Here is a 21,213-nt window from a genome sequence, read left to right as displayed (position 1 = left end):
GTGATCTTTCCTACTTTTATAAACGCCACTCAAACTTATTCGTCCACCAATGTCACTCCACGCCATCTCTCCGCTGACAGCTCGGAACATACCACTTACAAGTGATAAAAATCATTGTTATCCGTATTGAAGATACTGAATGTAGGATGCTAAAAGGTTTGTTTTGTCACCTCTTCAATACATATAAAATTTTACAATTAGGAATTTATTATTGATTCCACTTGAGACATGTTTCGCCCTTCATTGAGGGTATCATCAGTCAAATTATCTCCTCAAGGCAAAAATCAGGTACCTGGTTAGTAGTTGACATGCACAAATTAATACACATTATTAATACACATTACCTCATTACCACATTACCTCATTTGGCTAAGGAATATTTCCCTGCCCCCGGTGATTTTAAACTAAGATAAACCACTCTGCATTTCTGAAATGTCAATGCTACATTCTTCTTCCAACCTTTAAAACAACAGGACGCACTTGGTACTAGACTTTTTTTATATCCTTGCTCACCAAGCTGCTCCTGTGTAAATATGTATATATATTGTAAAATTCTCAACTGTTCAATTGGACAATGTAAATACTGTATAGTTACCAACCATTGACATTAATTTTTGGTTACAAACATTGACGCCGAGCACTACACCCTTTCTCCCCTGATTGTTATAATGTAAATATTTTTAAAACTTTATATTTTCCTATGAGTGCGTCAATTATTCTCCAGAGCACCACTGCCGAACTCTACTATTTTAATTTTACGCTTGGTGCCGACTTATTCTATAAACTTATATGTTCAACCATCACTATTGCACAACTGTTTCTCATACTTAATTTTGTAATGTGTATTAATAATGTGTATTAATTTGTGCATGTCAACTATTAACCAGGTACCTGATTTTTGCCTTGAGGAGATAATTTGACTAATGATGCCCTCAATGAAGGGCGAAACATGTCTCAAGTGGAATCAATAATAAATTCCTAATTGTAAAATTTTATGTGTATTGAATAGGTGACAAAACAAACCTTTTAGCATCCTACATACCACTTAGTCGATCAGCTCCCTTTCTTTCTCTCAATTCTACCCAGCCCAAACTTTGCAACATTTTTGTAACGCTACTCTTTTGTCGAAATCACTCAGAACAAATCGAGCTGCTTTCTTTGGATTTTTTCCAGTTCTTGAATCAGGTAATCCTGGTGAGGGAACCATACTCTAGTTGGGGTCTTACCAGAGACTTATGTCCGGCTCCATGGCTAAGTGGTTAGCGTGCTGGCCTTTGGTCACAGGGGTCCCGGGTTCGATTCCCGGCAGGGTCGGGAATTTTAACCATAATTGGTTAATTTCTCTGGCACGGGGGCTGGGTGTATGTGTCGTCTTCATCATCATTTCATCTTCATCATGACGCGCAGGTCGCCTACGGGAGTCAAATCAAAAGACCTGCACCTGGCGAGCCGGACATGTCCTCGGGCACTCCCGGCACTAAAAGCCATACGCCATTTCATTTTTTACCAGAGACTTATATGCCCTCTTCTTTACATCCTTACTTCAACCCCTAAACACCCTCATAACCATGTACAGAGATCTGTACCCTTTGTTTACAATTCCATTTATGTGATTTCGCCAATGAAGATCTTTCCTTATATTAATACCTAGATACTTACAATGATCCCCAAAAGGAACTTTCACCCCATCAATGCAGTAATTAAAACTGAGAGGCCTTTTCCTATTTGTGAAACTCACAACCTGACTTTTAACCCCGTTTATCAACATACCATTGCGTGCTGTCCATCTCACAACATTTTCGAGGTCACGTTGCAGTTGCTCACAATCTTGTAACTTATTTATTACTCTATAGAGAATAACATCATACGCAAAAAGCCTTACCTCTGATTCAACTCCTTTACTCATATCATTTATATATGTAAGTAAACATAAAGGTCCGATAATACTGCCTTGAGGAATTCCACTCTCAATTATTACAGGGTCAGATAAAGCTTCACCTACTCTAATTCTCTGAGATCTGTTTTCTAGAAATATAGCAACCCATTCAGTCACTCTTTTGTCTAGTCCAGTTGCACTCATTTTTGCCAGTAGTCTCCCATGATCCACCCTATCAAATGCTTTAGACAGGTCAATCGCGATACAGTCCATTTGACCTCCTGAATCCAAGATATCTGCTATATCTTGCTGGAATCCTACAAGTTGAGCTTCAGTGAAATAACCTTTCCTAAAACCAAACTGCCTCCTATCGAACCAGTTATTAATTTCACAAACATGTCTAATATAATCAGAAAGAATGCCTTTTCAAAGCGTACATACAATGCATGTCAAACTTACTGGCCTGTAATTGTCAGCTTTATGTCTGTCACCCTTTCCTTTATACACAGGGGCTACTATAGCAACTCTCCATTCATTTGGTAAAGTTTCTTCATGCAAACAATAATCAAACAAGTACTTCAGTTATGGTACTATATCCCAACCCATTGTCTTTAGTATATCCCCCGAAACCTTATCGGTTCCAGCTGCTTTTCTAGTTTTCAACTTTTGTATCTTACTGTAAATATCATTGCTGGCATAGGTAAATTTTAATACTTCTTTAGTATTAGTCACCTCTTCTATCTGGACATTATCCTTGTAACCAACAATCTTTACATACTGCTGACTGAATACTTCTGCCTTTTGAAGATCCTCACATACACACTCCCCTTGTTCATTAATTATTCCTGGAATGTCCTTCTTGGAACCTGTTTCTGCTTTAAAATACCTATACATACCCTTCCATTTTTCACTAAAATTTGTATGACTGCCAATTATTCTTGCCATCGTGTTATCCTTAGCTGCCTTCTTTGCTTGATTCAATTTTCTAGTAAGTTCCTTCAATTTCTCCTTACTTCCACAGCCATTTCTAACTCTATTTCTTTCCAGTCTGCACCTCCTTCTTAGTCTCTTTATTTCTCTATTATAATAAGGTGGGTCTTTACCATTCCTCACCTCCCTTAAAGGTACAAACCTGTTTTCACATTCCTCAACAATTTCTTTAAACCCATCCCAGAGTCTGTTTACATTTTTATTTACCGTTTTCCACCGATCATAGTTACTTTTCAGAAACTGCCTCATGCCTACTTTTTCAGCCATATGGTACTGCCTAATAGTCCTACTATTAAGACCTTCCTTTCTATCACATTTATTTTTAACTACGACAAAACCAGCTTCATGATCACTAATACCATCTATTACTTCAGTTTTCCTATAAAGCTCATCTGGTTTTATCAGCACGACATCCAGGATATTTTTCCCTCTGGTTGGTTCCATCACTTTCTGAATCAGCTGTCCTTCCCATATTAACTTATTTGCCATTTGTTGGTCATGCTTTCTGTCGTTCGCATTTCCTTCCCAATTGACACCTGGTAAATTCAGATCTCCCGCTACAATCACATTTCTTGCCTTGTTTCCTACATAGCTGATTATCAAATAATTCTGAATCCGTGTCAGTGCTACCCTTTCCCGGTCTGTACACTCCAAATATATCAAGTTGCCTATTATCTTTAGAAATGAGCCTTACACCTAGAATTTCATGTGTCTCATCTTTAACTTTTTCATAGCTTACAAATTCTTTTTTCACCAGAATGAATACTCCCCTCCCACAGTAGTATGCATCATTGATTTGAAAGGTTACTTTATATATTCTCGCATCTGGTTAATTTTGGGAAAGGATGTTCCCATGTATATTTATAGTGGAAAGGTTATCATTACTCTATGGGGTGCTTAAAATATGTTCTCATAATAACCTAGGTTTGGTGACTGTTTGAAGTTTTTAAAAAAAATGGAAATGTTTGCCACAGAAGTCTCTGGAGTGATGCTATTACATTTTTTAAGAACGAAAGTGAACATTAGTGTTTACAGACTATCGGAATTAAATGCTGTGCTAATGAGTAAATTGCTTTATCGGAAACATCTACGAAAAGTTTTGAACAACAGATTGATGCTTCATACTGACTTTAATGTGTGTGTGTGGGTGTGGGTGTGGGGGGGGGTTATAATGTAGGAATAAACAGCACCTATTGTGGTCAAACATTATTTTTGTAAGATTCCCTCATCCGAACCAGATACCAAAACGTCACTGAAATAAACTTACACCAAAGGCGGGCACAATTCCACTCAATGGAAGAGGTACATCCCAGAGAGGTAGGGTACAGCTTAGTACCTGCTTACATGGCTTGCTGTTACAACTAGCGAAGGGGCGTGTATCTAAGCAGATTTTAAGTTTTTTTGTGCTTAATGTCTAGTTCTATTTGGTGCATTAGATCATGGTGAGGAAACGAAACAAGTTACTTTATATACAAACGCCATGTGCTAAGAATGCTTAATTATATTAATTTCATTCGGTTATGCATAGGGAGTAAAATTAATTATTTTGATGTGTGATAAGTAAATATTCCTTTGACTACTACCTGTACTTGTTTAGGAATACAGCATAAACAATGAATGACTAACAAACTGTACGATTGTAATCTGTAAACATAATATACTCACCCAGGTACATTACTGTGGCTTTGCTTGCACCTTGATCCTACATATCACCATCTAGTCTTTACAGCACAAACTATTAGAAGTCAGCTGCTCTCAGTTCTTCTCACGCTCATTGCGTTAGCTCAAGGAGCGGGACCTCTCTCATTGCCCACCTATGACTTATACATAGTAAAGCTCTTGTTAATATTGTCAAATTGTCAACAACAATGCATTGCAAAGGTTTCTGGCAGTAAATTAAATTTTAACATATTCATTTCTTTGCAGTGTTGTACTGATTTGAGTATACTGATATTTATAATGAGCATCTATACTTCAACATTCCATTTCAGATGTTGTGAATCACTGTTATTTCTTATGGGTATATTATAACTTGAGACAAACAAAATGTGCAATATGCCAAAATCCTCCCTCTACTCATAATGTACACAATTTACGCATAAATGTGTATGATGGCTGTGCCCGATAGCTTTTTGTTCTGCAGGCTGCAGGTAGACTTAAGTGCACCTTGCTTCACATGGTCTGTGCTAAACCGGGTTAGCACGTTACAACACAATGCGGGTTCCCTCGAACTCTGATAAACTGTAATTAACAGTATTGTAGTGGCTTCCTATCCTCCTTATCTTTGCTCCGTCACCTCCTTGTAGTTGACCATAACTGTATATCGCTGGTGCGCGAGCAATACCTTGTATCCCGTAATGCTCTTCTTATCCATTTCACGCCTCCTAGTCAGTCACACAGTCTGTTAGAGCAATGTTCATTGTGTTCATTTTCCTATGCCAATATGCAGAGGCAAGAGTTTTTATTATTAGTGATAAATGAAAAAGTTGTTTATTTTTTTAATGGCTACATTTATATGAATTTGACACATTCTGAAGTGGCGTATGGCATTATTTTTTGCAATTATTTGCAAATTTGGCCTTTTTTGGAAAATATTTTTTCTGGCAGTAAATGAGAGCCTTTTTTTTTTCTTCCTCATTTTGACTAGAAAAAGTATATATTGGTTTCATGTTGAAATGTAAGAAACAGATCTTCAATTAAGCATTTACCCAATCACTGCCAAATCGGTATATATACGTTTCAGAACTCCGTGCCTTATTCGCCAAACCCGTATATATATGTTTTGTTGCAGGGCTTACTTTGCCGATCACGGATATGTACGAGATTTAAAGATAAAAATTTCATTGTTCCGTATTGAAGAGTATCACAGTTAAAATTGAAATAATAAATAAAGAGGTTCAACCTATTCAATACAAAAGAATAAGAAATGCAGTAATTACATTCTTATTTAATAATGAGTAGAAGTGGTACCGGTTTCGACCCTAGTCCAGGTCGTCATCAGCCGATTAAAACATGAAATACAATGCATAGGAAAAAGAAAATAAAAGATCGAATTCACTCCAGATCAGTAGAAGAGGTGAAATAAATGACAGGGGTAGACACTGTAAAATTCAGAATAAGTTAAATGTAAGTCACTTAAAAGAAACTTAAAAGAAAACAGTGCGTAACTTTCTGAGCGGCAGTATGGCGCACGTAGTGTTTGGCAAAGTCTTATAATGTTTATGAAAAGCGGAGAACAGTTAAATGAGTTAGCTTGTATACACTGTCAGGCACAAAGTCATAACACAATCGAACACATATGAAGATCCATAATCTTGCTGAAGCTGAAGATGAGTAGATCAATTGAAGTAACTTGCAAGCTCCCGGTGATCAGCGCGATATATTCAACATCAGGCACAGTGGTTTTAAAGGCCAACGTAAAATGAAGAATACGGTAGCTTAATGAATCAGTATTTGCTTCGGTTGCGGGAATGTAAGTATATATAGATACATATAATATAATTCAATATAATTGAATAAGTAATTGTGATCCTGTAGAATTTTTGGGACAGTTGACGTGAAAAAACAAATGTGAAGAGAAAAAAATATAGTAAAAAGCGCAATACTGGAAACAAATGAAAATGTAAATGCACAGTGCGCTATTATTTAAAATGTAAAAAATCCAGGTCGTGATTGAAGTAATCGAAGTTGGCATAAGGCAAGAGTTAAATTTGAATGAGAACTGAAAAGAAGGTGGCATTAAAAAAAAATTTTTTTTTGTGAAAAGAAAAGATAGGATAAATTAATAGAGGAAGAGGAATAGTGGAAAAAGAGAAGAATAAAAGAGATTGAAGTTAAAAGGTGTTGAGGAAGGATAAGATAGGGACATACTGGCCGCAACTTCAATATCAGGTACTCCGAACATATCAACGCCATTAAATACAACAGATTCTCCGCCATAGGACAACACATACAAGACTCCAAGCATAATTTCATCAATATTGAAAAAGACATGAAAATACTTAAAATCATCAACAAAGGCCCCCTCTTAAACACCACTGAAAATTGCTTTATTCACCTTGACCAATACTTCAACCCCAATTTCAATTTAAACGACATTTCTGAAAAACCCAACATCCTTTTCGACTTCCTAATTCTTCTTCTCAAAAATTCTAAATTTCAAAACCCCAATTCTATTTTCCATGCCTTACAAAGTTCTTACCCACATTTTCTACCTCCAATAACCCACCCTAAACTACCCCTTCTTCATCTCCCTATCTTATTCTTCCTCAACACCTTTTAACTTCAGTCTCTTTTATTCTTCTCTTATTCCACTATTCCTCTTCCTCTATTAATTTATCCTATCTTTTCTTTTCACAAAAAAAAAAAAAAAGAAAAGAAAAAATGCCACCTTCATTTCAGTTCTCATTCAAATTTAACTCTTGCCTTATGCCGACTTCGATTACTTCAATCACGACCTGGATTTTTTACATTTTAAATAATAGTGCACTGTGCATTTACGTTTTCATTTGTTTCCGGTATTGCGCTTTTTACTATATTTTTTTCTCTTCACATTTGTTTTTTCATGTCAACTGTTCCAAAAATTCTACAGGATCACAATTACTTATTCAATTATATTGAATTACTAGCTGATGTACCCGTGTTTCGCTACGGAATTCTACGTTGTATACAGAATTCTAGGTCAGGTAGTGTACACGTTGTGAACAAGATTGTATTAAATTGCAAAGCTGTTAACGTTACCCTAGAAACGCGACGGCGATGTCACCAAACATCTTTTCTCATATGAAGACTGAGTTAGGGAATTTTCACTGTAATGGTAGACCCGCTTGCAGACCATCAGTCACAATAAGGTTGGGAAGCTTTCATTTTAATTGTAGACACTCACTCTCCACCTACCTTTTTACATCCTCAGAAAGAATGTCGTACTGGTTTTCCCAACTGAAATGAACAAACATTACAGTGACGTCAGTAGGAATAGCGCAATTAAAAGTAATGCTTTCATATGAAATACTCGATCAAATTACAAACCACACATTTTCTCACTTTTAACAAACAGGTCTAAGCTTCCGATATTACAGTCCAAAGTTTCAGAGCTGGGATGACCAAGCTGCAGAGCTGTGATCCGTGAACCCTCTTCTTCTTTTCTTCGGCGGGGAGGGGGTCGAATAGTGGAGACTCTAGGGCAAAAATCATTCCCCTTTACTGATCTATTTCCTAGGAGTACACGATGAGTCGGTAAATATCAATTCACTACACTGGCGGCGGAAAAATCTATCTTGACTTGGAGGCAAATTTCTCCTCCAAGCGAGAGGAGAAAACCCCCTCTTCACTGCTAATTTGAAATAAAATGAATGTAGAATTTAATAAAAGTGAGGAGGAAGAAGCTTAAGAAACGGCTCTTTTCAGGGTTGAATTTTGAGTCATTTAGTGAATTGTGGTGCTATAATTTGGAATAGGCCTAAATTGTTATTCTATACCAGGCCATAGGCCTACTACTACTACTACTACTACTACTACTACTACTAAGAAGTGAGCCTCTGCCTTGAGTAGGCACACTGCTTATTCAAAACAGCGCATCAGAGTGGGGATCGAATAGCTGGAATACTATAATGAACCGGTGTGTTACGTACCAGCTGTATCAGAAAATGTATGAACCAGAGGAATAACATGCTAAAGAAGAAAGTTTTCTAACTCCCCGGCTATTTTCTGCCAGTAATCAGTCGGGCTATTATACTCGGTACGCAGCAGTAATCCCATCTATCGGAGTTGAGAGGCAGCATAAGAGATAAAGAATACCGCCACAAACAATGGTCAATGTTGATCAATGTTATGCGCTTTCGATATTGTAGGCCTTCACATTTAGTTTTCTTCCGACTCTGAAATACCACTCTTATCATAGTCGGTACGGTAAAATTGAATAAAACATAAATGATCGGAAATTGTATTCTCTGTAACGTTTGTTATGTAGTACTTTTTGATAGAACCAATAACATAGGTATTTAAAAATTAAATTTTAGGCAGCTTCCCCTAAACTACAATTTAATCCAGTTTGAATAGAATTGTTTATAGCTTAGACTGTAGTTTCTTATTCCCCGACTCTATATACCGATTTTCATTAAATTCTGTTAACTCATTTTCTCGTGGCTCGGCGTTGATATGGACTTAGCTACAAAAATACAAATTCATGAATATCTGTGTTATCATAGCCAGTACGGTAAAAATGTATAAGACCTAAATGGTCGGAAATTTAATTTTATATGACTTTCGTTATGTAGTATTTATCGATACTACCACTAATAATATAAATATTTGAGAATTAAATTTTAGGCTTTCCTCCAAAGTACCATTTCACTCAGTGAGAATAAAATTATGTATAGCCTAGATTTTAGTGGCTCGTTCTCCGACTTTGCATACAAATTTTCAATGAGATAGGACCATAAATAACGTGAATATTTAAGAATAAAATTTTTGGCCTTCCCCTAAACTACCATTTCACTCAGCGTGAATAAAATTTATTTATACGCTAGATTGTAGCAACCTACTTCCTCGACTTTGCATACCAATTTTCATTAAGATATCACCACTAACAACATAAATATTTGAGAATTAAATTTTAGGTCTTCCCCTAAACTACCATTTCAATCAGCGTGAGTAAAATTATTTATAGCCTAGATTGTAGCGACGTATTCCCCGACTTTGCATACCAATTTTTATTAAATTCACTTCAGCCGTTTTCTAGTGATGCGTGTACATACATACAGGCAGACAGATAGAAATTACGGAAAAGTAAAAATTGCATTTCCTCGTTACTGTGGACATGACCGATACAGAAATACCATTCTTCTCAAATTCTGAGCAATGTACAGACAAAACTCTTATTTTTTATATATATAGTCCTCTCCGTGTAAGGACGTACCCTAAGGGTGCAACCTTATCCTTTCTCCCCTGTAATATTAAGGTACTGATTTATAGTTACTTTTCTTGCTGTTGGGTCTTTTTCAGTGTCGGTAACCATACAGTTTAGGGACCCTACTTGCCGATACGACGTCTTACATTTACCGTTAATCTGGCACGTTGGCAACGTTCAATCACTGCTCTAGCGTGAATTGCGTGTTGCCACCGCATCGCCGTTAAAGTCACTAATGATATATTTGCGAGAATATTTAAAGTACATTTTCTTTTTCTGTGGGATTGTAAATATATTTGGCTAATACCAGGTAAGTAGAATTGTGGCATGTTCGGATAATGCATTTAATAACATTGTTTGTGTGAAATGATGAAAGTGCTCAAATACGCTAGTCTCATGTCTAGATCTACCGGTACATGAAATAACTCTTGCGGGACGAAATTTTGGCAGCAGAACTTGTAACATTATTATTTTCAAATCCGCAGTGAACTTGAAAGCTGACCTAAATTCCGTTCACGGAGCTTGGCACATTATATTCCTATATGTTTCCTGATAAGCTTGAAGATATAACCAGCCTGCAGGCTGAAAATATGCCCAATAATCTCCCTCCTTACTGGTTACCGGTATTGAAGAGAGAAGGAAATGTTCGCGCAAAAGAAAGGGAAGTCATTGGATGTCTGGAACTTTCGAAAATCACACTGCAAAGACTTATTAAATAAACTGCATCGTTTAACATGCCCCGCTTTTCAAGAATATGGTTATAGTACGCCTACTGTATATCAAAATAAAGACAGATAATTTGAGTGAGAAAGTGTGTTTATTTCCTTAATTCCTCATTGAGCGTGGAAATCGACGAGATATTCATAATTATCTTGATTTATTTCATCTTATCTTTTATCATTTACCGGGGTAGGGAAACATTCATTATCGGTGTTTACATTGAGGTTAGTTTTTTATGGTATGTCTGGTGATTTTAATATGTAACCAGGCACGTTGGCAGCAATGATCAGCCATTACAAAAAAGAGAAAAGAAGAGCATCGGGCGGCGATATTTACTTTCTGGGGTATTTCCTTACGTGGCGATTACTATACTTACATTCCCGCAACCGAAGCAAATACTGATTCATTAAGCTACCGTATTCTTCATTTTACGTTGGCCTTTAAAACCACTGTGCCTGATGTTGAATATATCGCGCTGATCACCGGGAGCTTGCAAGTTACTTCAATTGATCTACTCATCTTCAGCTTCAGCAAGATTATGGATCTTCATATGTGTTCGATTGTGTTATGACTTTGTGCCTGACAGTGTATACAAGCTAACTCATTTAACCGTTCTCCGCTTTTCATAAACATTATAAGACTTTGCCTAACACTACGTGTGCCATACTGCCGCTCAGAAAGTTATGCGCTGTTTTCTTTTAAGTTTCTTTTAAGTGACTTACATTTAACTTATTCTGAATTTTACAGTGTCTACCCCCGTCATTTATTTCACCTCTTCTGGTGATCTGGAGCGAACTCGATCTTTTATTTTCTTTTTCCTATGCATTGTATTTCATGTTTTAATCGGCTGATGATGACCTGGACTAGGGTCGAAACCGGTACCACTTCTACTTATTATTAAATAAGAATGTAATTACTGCATTTCTTATTCTTTTGTATTGAATAGGTTGAACCTATTTATTTATTATTTCAATTTTAACTATGTACGAGATGTAGTGTCACACTTTCAGTTTCCCAGAAAATGTTCAAGGAAGTTCGCCCTTGCAGATATCTCACTCCTTTATGTGTGTTTTGGAAGCAATCTGATGTTATTTCTTCTTTGTTGAAGTGTAATCTCGTTCCCCCTGTATCACAGCCATCATGGCGTCTCGCAGTACTCGGTCATCTCTTGTAAATGATGTAATTGAACATTATCTGATAAATAGTGATTCCGGAGAGGATGTTTTTGAAGTGGAAGGTAGTAAGTATATTACGGATGATAATGAACACCAAGAAAGTGTAATTGAAAGTGCTAGGGATGAATCCTGTGAGGAACTGTCACCTTCCTCTGCGAAGAGGACGAAAGCATCGCATATTAGGCCTTAAAAGCAAGCATCTGCATTTTCGTGGTTATCAGGTTCATTTTTCCCAGTTGTTCACAGTTTTGATGACACCAGTTCTGGAATCACCGACAGAAATCTTCGTGCTAATTCATCGGAGATTGACTTTTTCTTGTACTTTCGAACTCGCTCAATAGTGCAGGTTATAGTTGAATCTACCGTCAGTTACTACAAACAGGTGATGGAAAAATACCCCCCTTCCCCTGATTCAAGGCTACAGTCGTGGGTTGATCCTACAGTGGAAGAGATTTATGTGCTTTTGCCTTGACAATGCTCATGACTAGGATAAAAAAAAGCTTACATTACAGTAGTGGTTTTCAGGTGGTATCCTTCTCACTCAGATTTTTGGACAAACTGTGTTGAGAATTTTCATGAACTCTGACACTTCTAGAGACCATTCAATGTATGCTAATGATTCTTGAGTGTATTTAAGCCTGTATTCGACATATTTCAAGCCACTTTTGAATTATATTCCAGTAATAGTATCATTAAAAATTAGTTGTGAAAGTGCTTATTCCTTGGAAAAAATCTCTGCCAGGAGGACTCGGTTGGTCAAGAAAACATGGCAGTGAAAAGGTTAACAGCTGCATGCCATGAAGTCAGAAGTAATACATACTTCATTTTGAACATAGGTAACGTAGGTTGGAACATACGTCTTTGAGGACTTCTCTGCTGTTCGATGATGGGGACAGATATTTTCCTGAAATTCTCCTGCCTCCTGCTCCTTTTGCGAGATGGATTTTATGGTTGTTACCTGGGGTTCCTGTTACCTGTCTTCTTTTGTTTGGAAAAGGATATTATTGCTAATTATCAGGTTTTTATCACAAATATTCTTGACCTGTCCTGTGAGTCTTTGAAGAAAATGGTTTAGTATCCAGAATAGAGAATACTGTGCTTTGTAGCTGGTTAAGGTGAGGTATCCTGGTGATATGGAAATAAACATGGGAAGACTTCTCATGTTGAACAATATCGAGAACATGGATTTTGTATAAGTGCTAATAACATTGTGCTTTGTAAATACTGCAACACAATAATTGAATATACAAGGTGTGATGCTTGTGAAAAGCACATTAAAACTAAGGGCCGTGTTAAGCGAATGGATGATTCAGTTAAAACAAGTAATGCACCTAAGAGGCAACTGAACATTTTGCTTTAAGTGCAGAAAAAGGCAAAAAATGACTAAGTTGAGTTTATTATGGACACAACAGACAGACATATTTATCAGGGTACGGCTGCTAATGTTGTTAATTATTCCTTAGATTATGCTATTTGAGTTACAATATTATTCAATCGGTTCAACGTTTACGAAACGTAAAAATTGTATGAACTTCGAAAAAATGGAATGTGTTGAAGTCATCAAACAAAGTAAATTTAAAATGTTTGCTTGACTTGTTAAAATAGTGTTTTTTTTTTTTTAAATACAAACTTATTTAATTTAAGAATTAACACTTGAATTCATTGCCTTAACTTGCCATAATTGCTCCCCTTCCCTTATAAGTTACAAATATTTTCATTATGGTTAGTTTAATTAAAACCATTAAGATACATGTAGTTTTAATATTCCCCCCCAAATGGTTCCGAAGTTCTCATGAGTAAATTAATATCTAAATTTACATTCATACATATCTTGCGCACATTTTCTAACATAAATTAATTTATTTTAGGCCAATATTTCCTTTGAGAAAGTTGACAATCCTGCTGTAAGATCGTGGATGAAAAAATACATCCCAGGTTCCGGGGATTTACCTATCGCTGTCGTGCTGAGGAAACAATATCTCCCATTGTGTTCAGAAGCAGCTAAGTTGCAAATAAGACTCACTTACGGGCAAGCCAATTGCTGTCTTTTCTGATGAAACAACAGATCGTAGTACTTGCAGTACTTTTAGGAACTTGAGATGGTGAAACTTGCCAGCAGCTATAACTAGGCTCCTGTAGTTTCTTAGAATCGGCAAATGCAACCACATCATCTCAGGCAGTTTTGCAGACTTTAAATGACTTCAGTATTAATTTTAATAAAATCAAAGCCATTTGTATGGTTTCACCTGCTGGTGCCGCAAATTCAATTTATGAGAAATATGATGCTAAAGCTTAAAAGAACTGAACACTGTTGTCTCTGGGCTCAAGAATGTGTTCTGAAATGCACAAAAGTTTTAGAAAATGAACATAAACAATACCTCACCAACAACCATCCAGATTTAGAGTTAAAACTCTTCCCAGTGCCTATGCTGGTTTGATTCAGTGGTATAGTACCTTTCTAAATATTTTGATGCAATAGGGAACATGCATGATCCGGGGTTTTAATTAAAAATATGCTAATCTGATTCAAAATTTCATGCAGAATTCAAAAATGTGATCAGGATGTACAAATAATAACTCCAAACATGATAAAAATCTAAATCAGTGTACGAAACTGTCACGTGACGCAAGCACGCGATCTCATTGGTCTGACGTCATCGTACAGGTTGACTGATTTAGCAGACGAAATAACACATAGTGTGCTGTGAGAAGCAGTATACACATCGCGTATTTCTACTTTATTTTAGTGTCTGGTATAGTTAAATTCGAGGTCCATACATTGGATAATAATCTGAGTGGTATATTTTAGACTTAAAGTGAATCCTGCGCAGACAGTGAGGCAGAAAACTTATAAATGGTGTAGAGTTGAGATGAGCAATAGCACATTGCATACCATCCCAAACAAATTGTTTATAAATGTTCCAAAGACGCTAAAACTAGGGAGAAATGGATTTTGGCCAGCCAGAGAAATGCTGGTGATATATCGGAAAAGTCTACAGTTTATTTTTTTGAGGATTTTAACGTAAGATGAATTTGTTTGAATTTTCAATCATTTCCATGTGAGCTGTTCTAGTGGTAAAACTTTAAATTTTAATGTATGATGCCTTATTTAAATGCTTCAATTACATCTTGGAATATGAAAATAATAAACAGTGCATTAATTAATGCTAATTATTAAAGTATTCTCCAAACCTAACTTATGTTTTGGGTGATCCATGTCAAGATAATAAATCAAAGGGGTTATGAACCATTTTGATAGCTCTAATTCTACCAATTTATCTTGGCATGCGACAGTAATTTATGTCTTTATTGAAGAGCTTAATTTGTAAAGAAATTTAGGCTATATCTAAATACTCTATAATATAACAAAAAATAGGCGTGTACATCATGAAAGAAACAACGTGAATTTAATAAATGTATAACTCTACACAAAACCAATGCTTGTCTGTTGGGGTCTTATAAGTTAACAATGCTCAATTATAATAATTATCATAATATTAATGAAATAAATAACATAATTACACACAGGTGAAAATAGTGATGTTGGTGTTTAAAATATTATCCAACTTAGCCTAAGTTTTAGGTTATACAAGCCAAGTCAATAAACCGAAGGGTAAAAATACCGGGCGAGTTGGCTGTGCAGTTAGGAGCGCGCAGCTGTGAGCTTGCATCCGGGAGGTAGTGGGTTTCGAATCCCACTGTCGGCAGCCCTGAAGTGGTTTCCCATTTTCACACCAGGCAAATGCTGAGGCTGTACCTAAGGCCACGGCCGCTTCGTTCCCATTCCTAGGCCTTTCCTGTCTCATCGTTGCCATAAGACCTATATGTGACGGTGTGACGTAAAGCAAATAGCAAAAAAAAAAAAAAAAAAAAAAAAAAAAGGTAAAAGTCACAGCTCCCAAAGACATTCCTGTATTGAACGACTAAAATGTCATCAGGACACTTTTCTCGCCTGATATGCTCGGCTTGTTAAAAGCCAAATGTAATTAATGTTATTGGCTTTACGCCCCGCTAACTACTTCTACGGTTTTCGGAGACTCCGATGTGCAGGAGTTCTTTTACGTGCCAGTAAATCTACCGACACGAGGCTGACGTATTTGAGCACCTTCAACTACTACCGGACTGAACCAGGATCGAACCTGCCAAGTTGGAGTCAGAAGGCCAGCACCTCAACCGTCTGAACCACTCAGCCCGACTTGTGAAAACTAGATGAAGTCATATTTATCTTTATCATGTTTAACTTTTTCCCTCCACAAAGATATTTAATGTTTCTCTTTCATGGGCCCCGGAAGTGGGTAGGCCAGCTGTCCCAACCATAAATATATATATTTTTGGGAATGTTAGGTTATAGCCCTATAGTACTATGATCTTTCTTTCTTTCTTTCTTTCTTTTTATCCTTCTTTCTCTCTTTCTTTCTTAATCACTTTATCCTTCAGGGTTGGTTTTCTCTCGGACTCAGCGAGGGATTTCACCTCTACCGCTTCAAGGGCTGTGTCCTGGAACGTGAGACTTTGGGTATGGTGATGAAACTGGTGAGGAGGGCCATTACCTCGCCCAGGTGGCCTCATCTGCTATGCTCAACAGGGGCCTTGTTGGAGGATGGGAGGATCGGAAGGGATAGACAAGGAAGAGGGAAGGAAACAGCCGTGGCCTTAGGTGCCTGGAGGAGAAGTGAGAAAATACGAAAAACCACTTCGAGGATGGTTGAGGTGGGATTTGAAACCCCTCTACTCAGTTGACCTCCCGAGGCTGAGTAGTCCCTGTTCCAGCCCTCGTACTATTTGTTTTCAACTTCCATGGCAGAGCCGGGAATCGAAACCGGGCCTCTGGGAGTGGCAGCTAATCACATTAACCACAACACCACAGAGGCGGACTAGTATTATAATGCTAGCTATATGTTTATGTTAGTGCTGAAATCCGATTTCTTACTTTACTAATGCTGAAAGCCCGAAAATGTAATGTTATTCTTTAATATGGGAATCAGTCTAGAAGGAAATGTTGAAAGTGATGTGATATCTACCCAGGTTCATTGTTATCCTAATACTATGGGTTACAGTACATTGCACGTATATAAAAGACGTCACTTACAAACTTGCTTTTTATCCGCGAATTTCTGCGGCCACAGAAGTCACTATTTTTCAAGAATGATGACATCTGCACATGGTAGATTGTCTGACTGTGCTGCGTTGAACCTTTCTTCTGTCATTTCGAAGTTATTCGCGATCATGAATAATAAACAATCGGCTTTTAGCAACGGCTGATGCACAACGGCTGGTAGAGTTGCATGCGGTACTGGATCGTGACGTCACAGTGTGCCGCTTATGTCAGAGGCCGTTTTACTCGCCTTGCGGAAAGGCACTATTAAATATTTTTTTAATGGTAGAAAACAAGGCAACTTACCACAATGCAATACGTTTATGTACTATTTCATTCGTGTAATTTTCAAAAAAAATATTTTTGAAAATTATGCATGTTCCCTATTGTTGATTTCTTTTCTAAGGAGGAAAGTTTTTCAGTTCCTGTACAAAATTTATTAGATCGTTTGTGATAATTGCTGGTTAACACTTTCACTACCAGCTGCCAGAGTAGCTTGCCACTGCTGGGGCCCAGCCATTTTTAAAAAGCCACCTACTTGACAGTTGAGTTCTACATTACTGCATATTAAAAAAATCATTATTGGAAAAATACACTGACTGACAGTGACAATGCAACACCAAGGAGGAGTGGTTCGAAAGGGATGAAAGTTGGGGAAAAAACAGAGACGGCACGGACGAATAATTGATGTTTATTTCAAACCGATATGCAGGTTACACAATGCGCACGGCATCGACTCAGTAGGATGTAGGACCACGGCGAGCGGCGATGCACGCAGAAACACGTCGAGGTACAGAGTCAATAAGAGTGCGGATGGTGTCCTGAGGGATGGTTCTCCATTCTCTGTCAACCATTTGCCACAGTTGGTCGTCCGTACGAGGCTGGGGCAGAGTTTGCAAACGGCGTCCAATGAGATCCCACACGTGTTCGATTGGTGAGAGATCCGGAGAGTACGCTGGCCACGGAAGCATCTGTACACCTCGTAGAGCCTGTTGGGAGATGCGAGCAGTGTGTGGGCGGGCATTATCCTGCTGAAACAGAGCATTGGGCAGCCCCTGAAGGTACGGGAGTGCCACCGGCCGCAGCACATGCTGCACGTAGCGGTGGGCATTTAACGTGCCTTGAATACGCACTAGAGGTGACGTGGAATCATACGCAATAGCGCCCCAAACCATGATGCCGCGTTGTCTAGCGGTAGGGCGCTCCACAGTTACTGCCGGATTTGACCTTTCTCCACGCCAACGCCACACTCGTCTGCGGTGACTATCACTGACAGAACAGAAGCGTGACTCATCGGAGAACACGACGTTCCGCCATTCCCTCATCCAAGTCGCTCTAGCCCTGCACCATGCCAGGCGTGCACGTCTATGCTGTGGAGTCAATGGTAGTCTTCTGAGCGGACGCCGGGAGTGCAGGCCTCCTTCAACCAATCGACGGGAAATTGTTCTGGTCGATATTGGAACAGCCAGGGTGTCTTGCACATGCTGAAGAATGGCGGTTGACGTGGCGTGCGGGGCTGCCACCGCTTAGCGGCGGATGCGCCGATCCTCGCGTGCTGACGTCACTCGGGCTCCGCCTGGACCCCTCGCACGTGCCACATGTCCCTGCGCCAACCATCTTCGCCACAGGCGCTGCACCGTGGACACATCCCTATGGGTATCGGCTGCGATTTGACGAAGCGACCAACCTGCCCTTCTTAGCCCGATCACCATACCCCTCGTAAAGTCGTCTGTCTGCTGGAAATGCCTCCGTTGACGGCGGCCTGGCATTTTTAGCTTTACACGTGTCCTGTGGCACACGACAACACGTTCTAAAATGACTGTCGGCTGAGAAATCACGGTACGAAGTGGGCCATTCGCCAACGCCGTGTCCCATTTATCGTTCGCTACGTGCGCAGCACAGCGGCGCATTTCACATCATGAGCATACCTCAGTGACGTCAGTCTACCCTGCAATTGGCATAAAGTTCTGACCACTCCTTCTTGGTGTTGCATTTGCTCTGTCAGTCAGTGTATTTACAACAGACACAACAGTGTTTTCCTCACTATTTTTATTTACACCCGTACATACGTGAAATATTGGAGCTGATGGACGATAGAAAGGAAACTCAGGTCACTGTTTCTATCTGCATTACTATTGACCCTCCTAGCACTTTCACTGTGCACATAATCACACTCGCTTTCAGTATCTAAAGCTGAGTCGTTATTGTTTAAAATATTCTTTTGAAATCGCTCAACTACTGCTCAATTTACTTATGTTTGAAGCTCTTCCTACGACACAACTACAATCACTTGCTATTTCACTCAGTTTGAAAAGCGCCAAAATTGACTTGTAAACAGTGAGTAAAAGGACACAAAAGGAGGGCTGTACATTGTCTAGGAAAGAGGACACTCGAGTCATCTACCAAAAGAAAAAGAAACTTCTAGGTAGAACTCTTCAGGTCTCCGAAAACACAAGCATATCGTAGCGCGCTACACTGAACGAGCGGTAAACGACTTTACTCCTCTATGGGCCATAGAAGACGGCATGCTTAAACAACCATACTCCTTTATGGGAACAAAGGTATTAGTATCAGATCCAATCTTGAAGTTTAATTCTAAAGAAAAACCCCTAGCTTACCTTGTTTTCTCTCGAATTAGCTTATCGAGAACCAAACGTGAAATATTGGAAAGTGGCCACTTTGGAAATACAGTAATTGAACTTGTAGAAAGCATGGCAATCGATGATGAAAATACTTCGGAAAACAATTTGAAAGCTTGAAACTTTATCTACACTGGATTCCATAATGCTGAAAGAAACTGATGATAATAGTAATTAATGCTTTACATTATTTGTTTGAGCCTTCAAGGTTAGTTACAAAATCAAGCATCGGTGATTTAAATAATATCATGGCAGAATTCAACAAACTAAATGTGTTCAAAACAGGTTCTAATGATTTTGATTTGCTTCTTTGTTACAAGGAACTTTGTTGCACTGCTGAACAGTTAAGCTATGACAAAGATGAAAGGTTTGATATTGTAACAGCATTGAAATCTAAAGGTGATTCTTACCATGTTTTCTGTGAAAAGTCCGTTCACTGCCTTTAGTTGCCCATATCAAATGCTGACAGCGAGATACATTTTTTTCTCTAAATATAGTTTAGTTGTAACAGACAGAAGAACAATTATGAAAATATCACTGCCTGTTGCATGTTGCCATTTGGTGAAGAATTTTTTATCGTGGCTGTTAACGTTAATTATGTGTTAATCTAATTTTTATTAATTACTTTGTTACATTTCAGTCGTTAATAGTTTTATCCGGGAAAGAAAAAAGAGCAGAATTAATGAGAATTTAATAAAATTTGCAACACAGAACACCATCAGTTAATGAGAATTTAAAAAAATATATTGCCATAGACTCTTGCGTCTGTCAATATGTAAAGAAAAATGAACATTATTATACCATACTGTAAAAATGTGTACTTCTTGTGGAATAATCACACAATCAATATGTATAACTGTACACTGTGTATGTTACTCTTAGCTTTCTGTCTGAGCAGTGATTAATTACAGTACTAATTAATGTACTATTGTTGCAGTTCAATTGTTATTTATAAGTAGTGTAATTATATAAGATTTAGCTGTATAATTTGGAAAAGTATGTCTACCAGTGTGCACCCCACAGTTTCTCTGCAGTTTTCTTAGTAATGATAGATTTATTCTTTTTTGTATCTTTTCAGTCTAACAAGGCTTTCAAGAGGCTTGATATTGACAAGAAGAAGGAAGAACTGGATAAGATGAAGGCAAAATATGGTCTCAACACAGAAGAGAAAAAGTGAACTTGTTATGTATAAGGTATTATTGATATAAATTGTGAGATCTATTTTTCAAGAACATTGTATTATTGTAGATTTAAGGTATAATTTGGTGAACGAAGATAATGTGCGAGTTGAAGCATTTTTGAAGTGTTATTCAGCATACACTGGATGTCTTTTATTTGCTAGAATGTGTGCATTCCTCTTTCTGCATTACATTCTTTGTATGTTGCATTATCATGAATGAAGTCCTTTTTTGTATTGAATTTAATATCCTGTGTATGTTTCTTTTTTGTATATTTGAAACCAAATACAATCCTGAAACCTCCAAGTGACTTCCTGCATTTAAAAAGTAACATTTCAATTTGTGCTTGGACTAAAAGGCATGACATACATACAGCATTGTAACATTCAAATATTCCCTTGTGTTTTTTAAATGGTAACTGTAACCTGTTTGAGTTGTTTCTTGTCGTCCCAAAACACCATACTGATTTTGAATTTTTGGTGAATCCTTTTTGACCAGGGTGCCATTAATAACACATTACAACAGTGAATTGCTCTCAGGCATCCATTCAGTAGCGGCTGGCCCATAAGGACTCCCGGACGGTGTCCTCTCTAGAGAACAAAAAGGGTTTTTTATTATCTTGATATTTGAAGT

The 21,213-nt window shown here is 37.9% G+C and overlaps 1 protein-coding gene across 1 annotated transcript in view; it reads left to right on the top strand.

Annotated features, from left to right (window-relative positions):
* Sf3b6 (splicing factor 3b subunit 6) overlaps positions 1 to 20,835 on the top strand; it is a 75,989-nt gene extending 55,154 nt beyond the window's left edge. Inside the window, exon 4 of the mRNA XM_067153027.2 lies at positions 20,481 to 20,835. Within this exon, the coding sequence (XP_067009128.1) occupies positions 20,481 to 20,579 (99 nt within the window). The 3' untranslated portion in view covers positions 20,580 to 20,835. The remainder of the gene's footprint in view (positions 1 to 20,480) is intronic.
* Positions 20,836 to 21,213: the final 378 nt, after the last annotated feature.

The sequence above is a fragment of the Anabrus simplex genome, chromosome 8 (genome assembly GCF_040414725.1).
Source record: "Anabrus simplex isolate iqAnaSimp1 chromosome 8, ASM4041472v1, whole genome shotgun sequence".
Lineage (NCBI taxonomy): Eukaryota > Metazoa > Arthropoda > Insecta > Orthoptera > Tettigoniidae > Anabrus > Anabrus simplex.
Note: the sequence above shows the minus strand (reverse complement) of the source record. Positions and strands in the feature narration are given on the sequence as shown.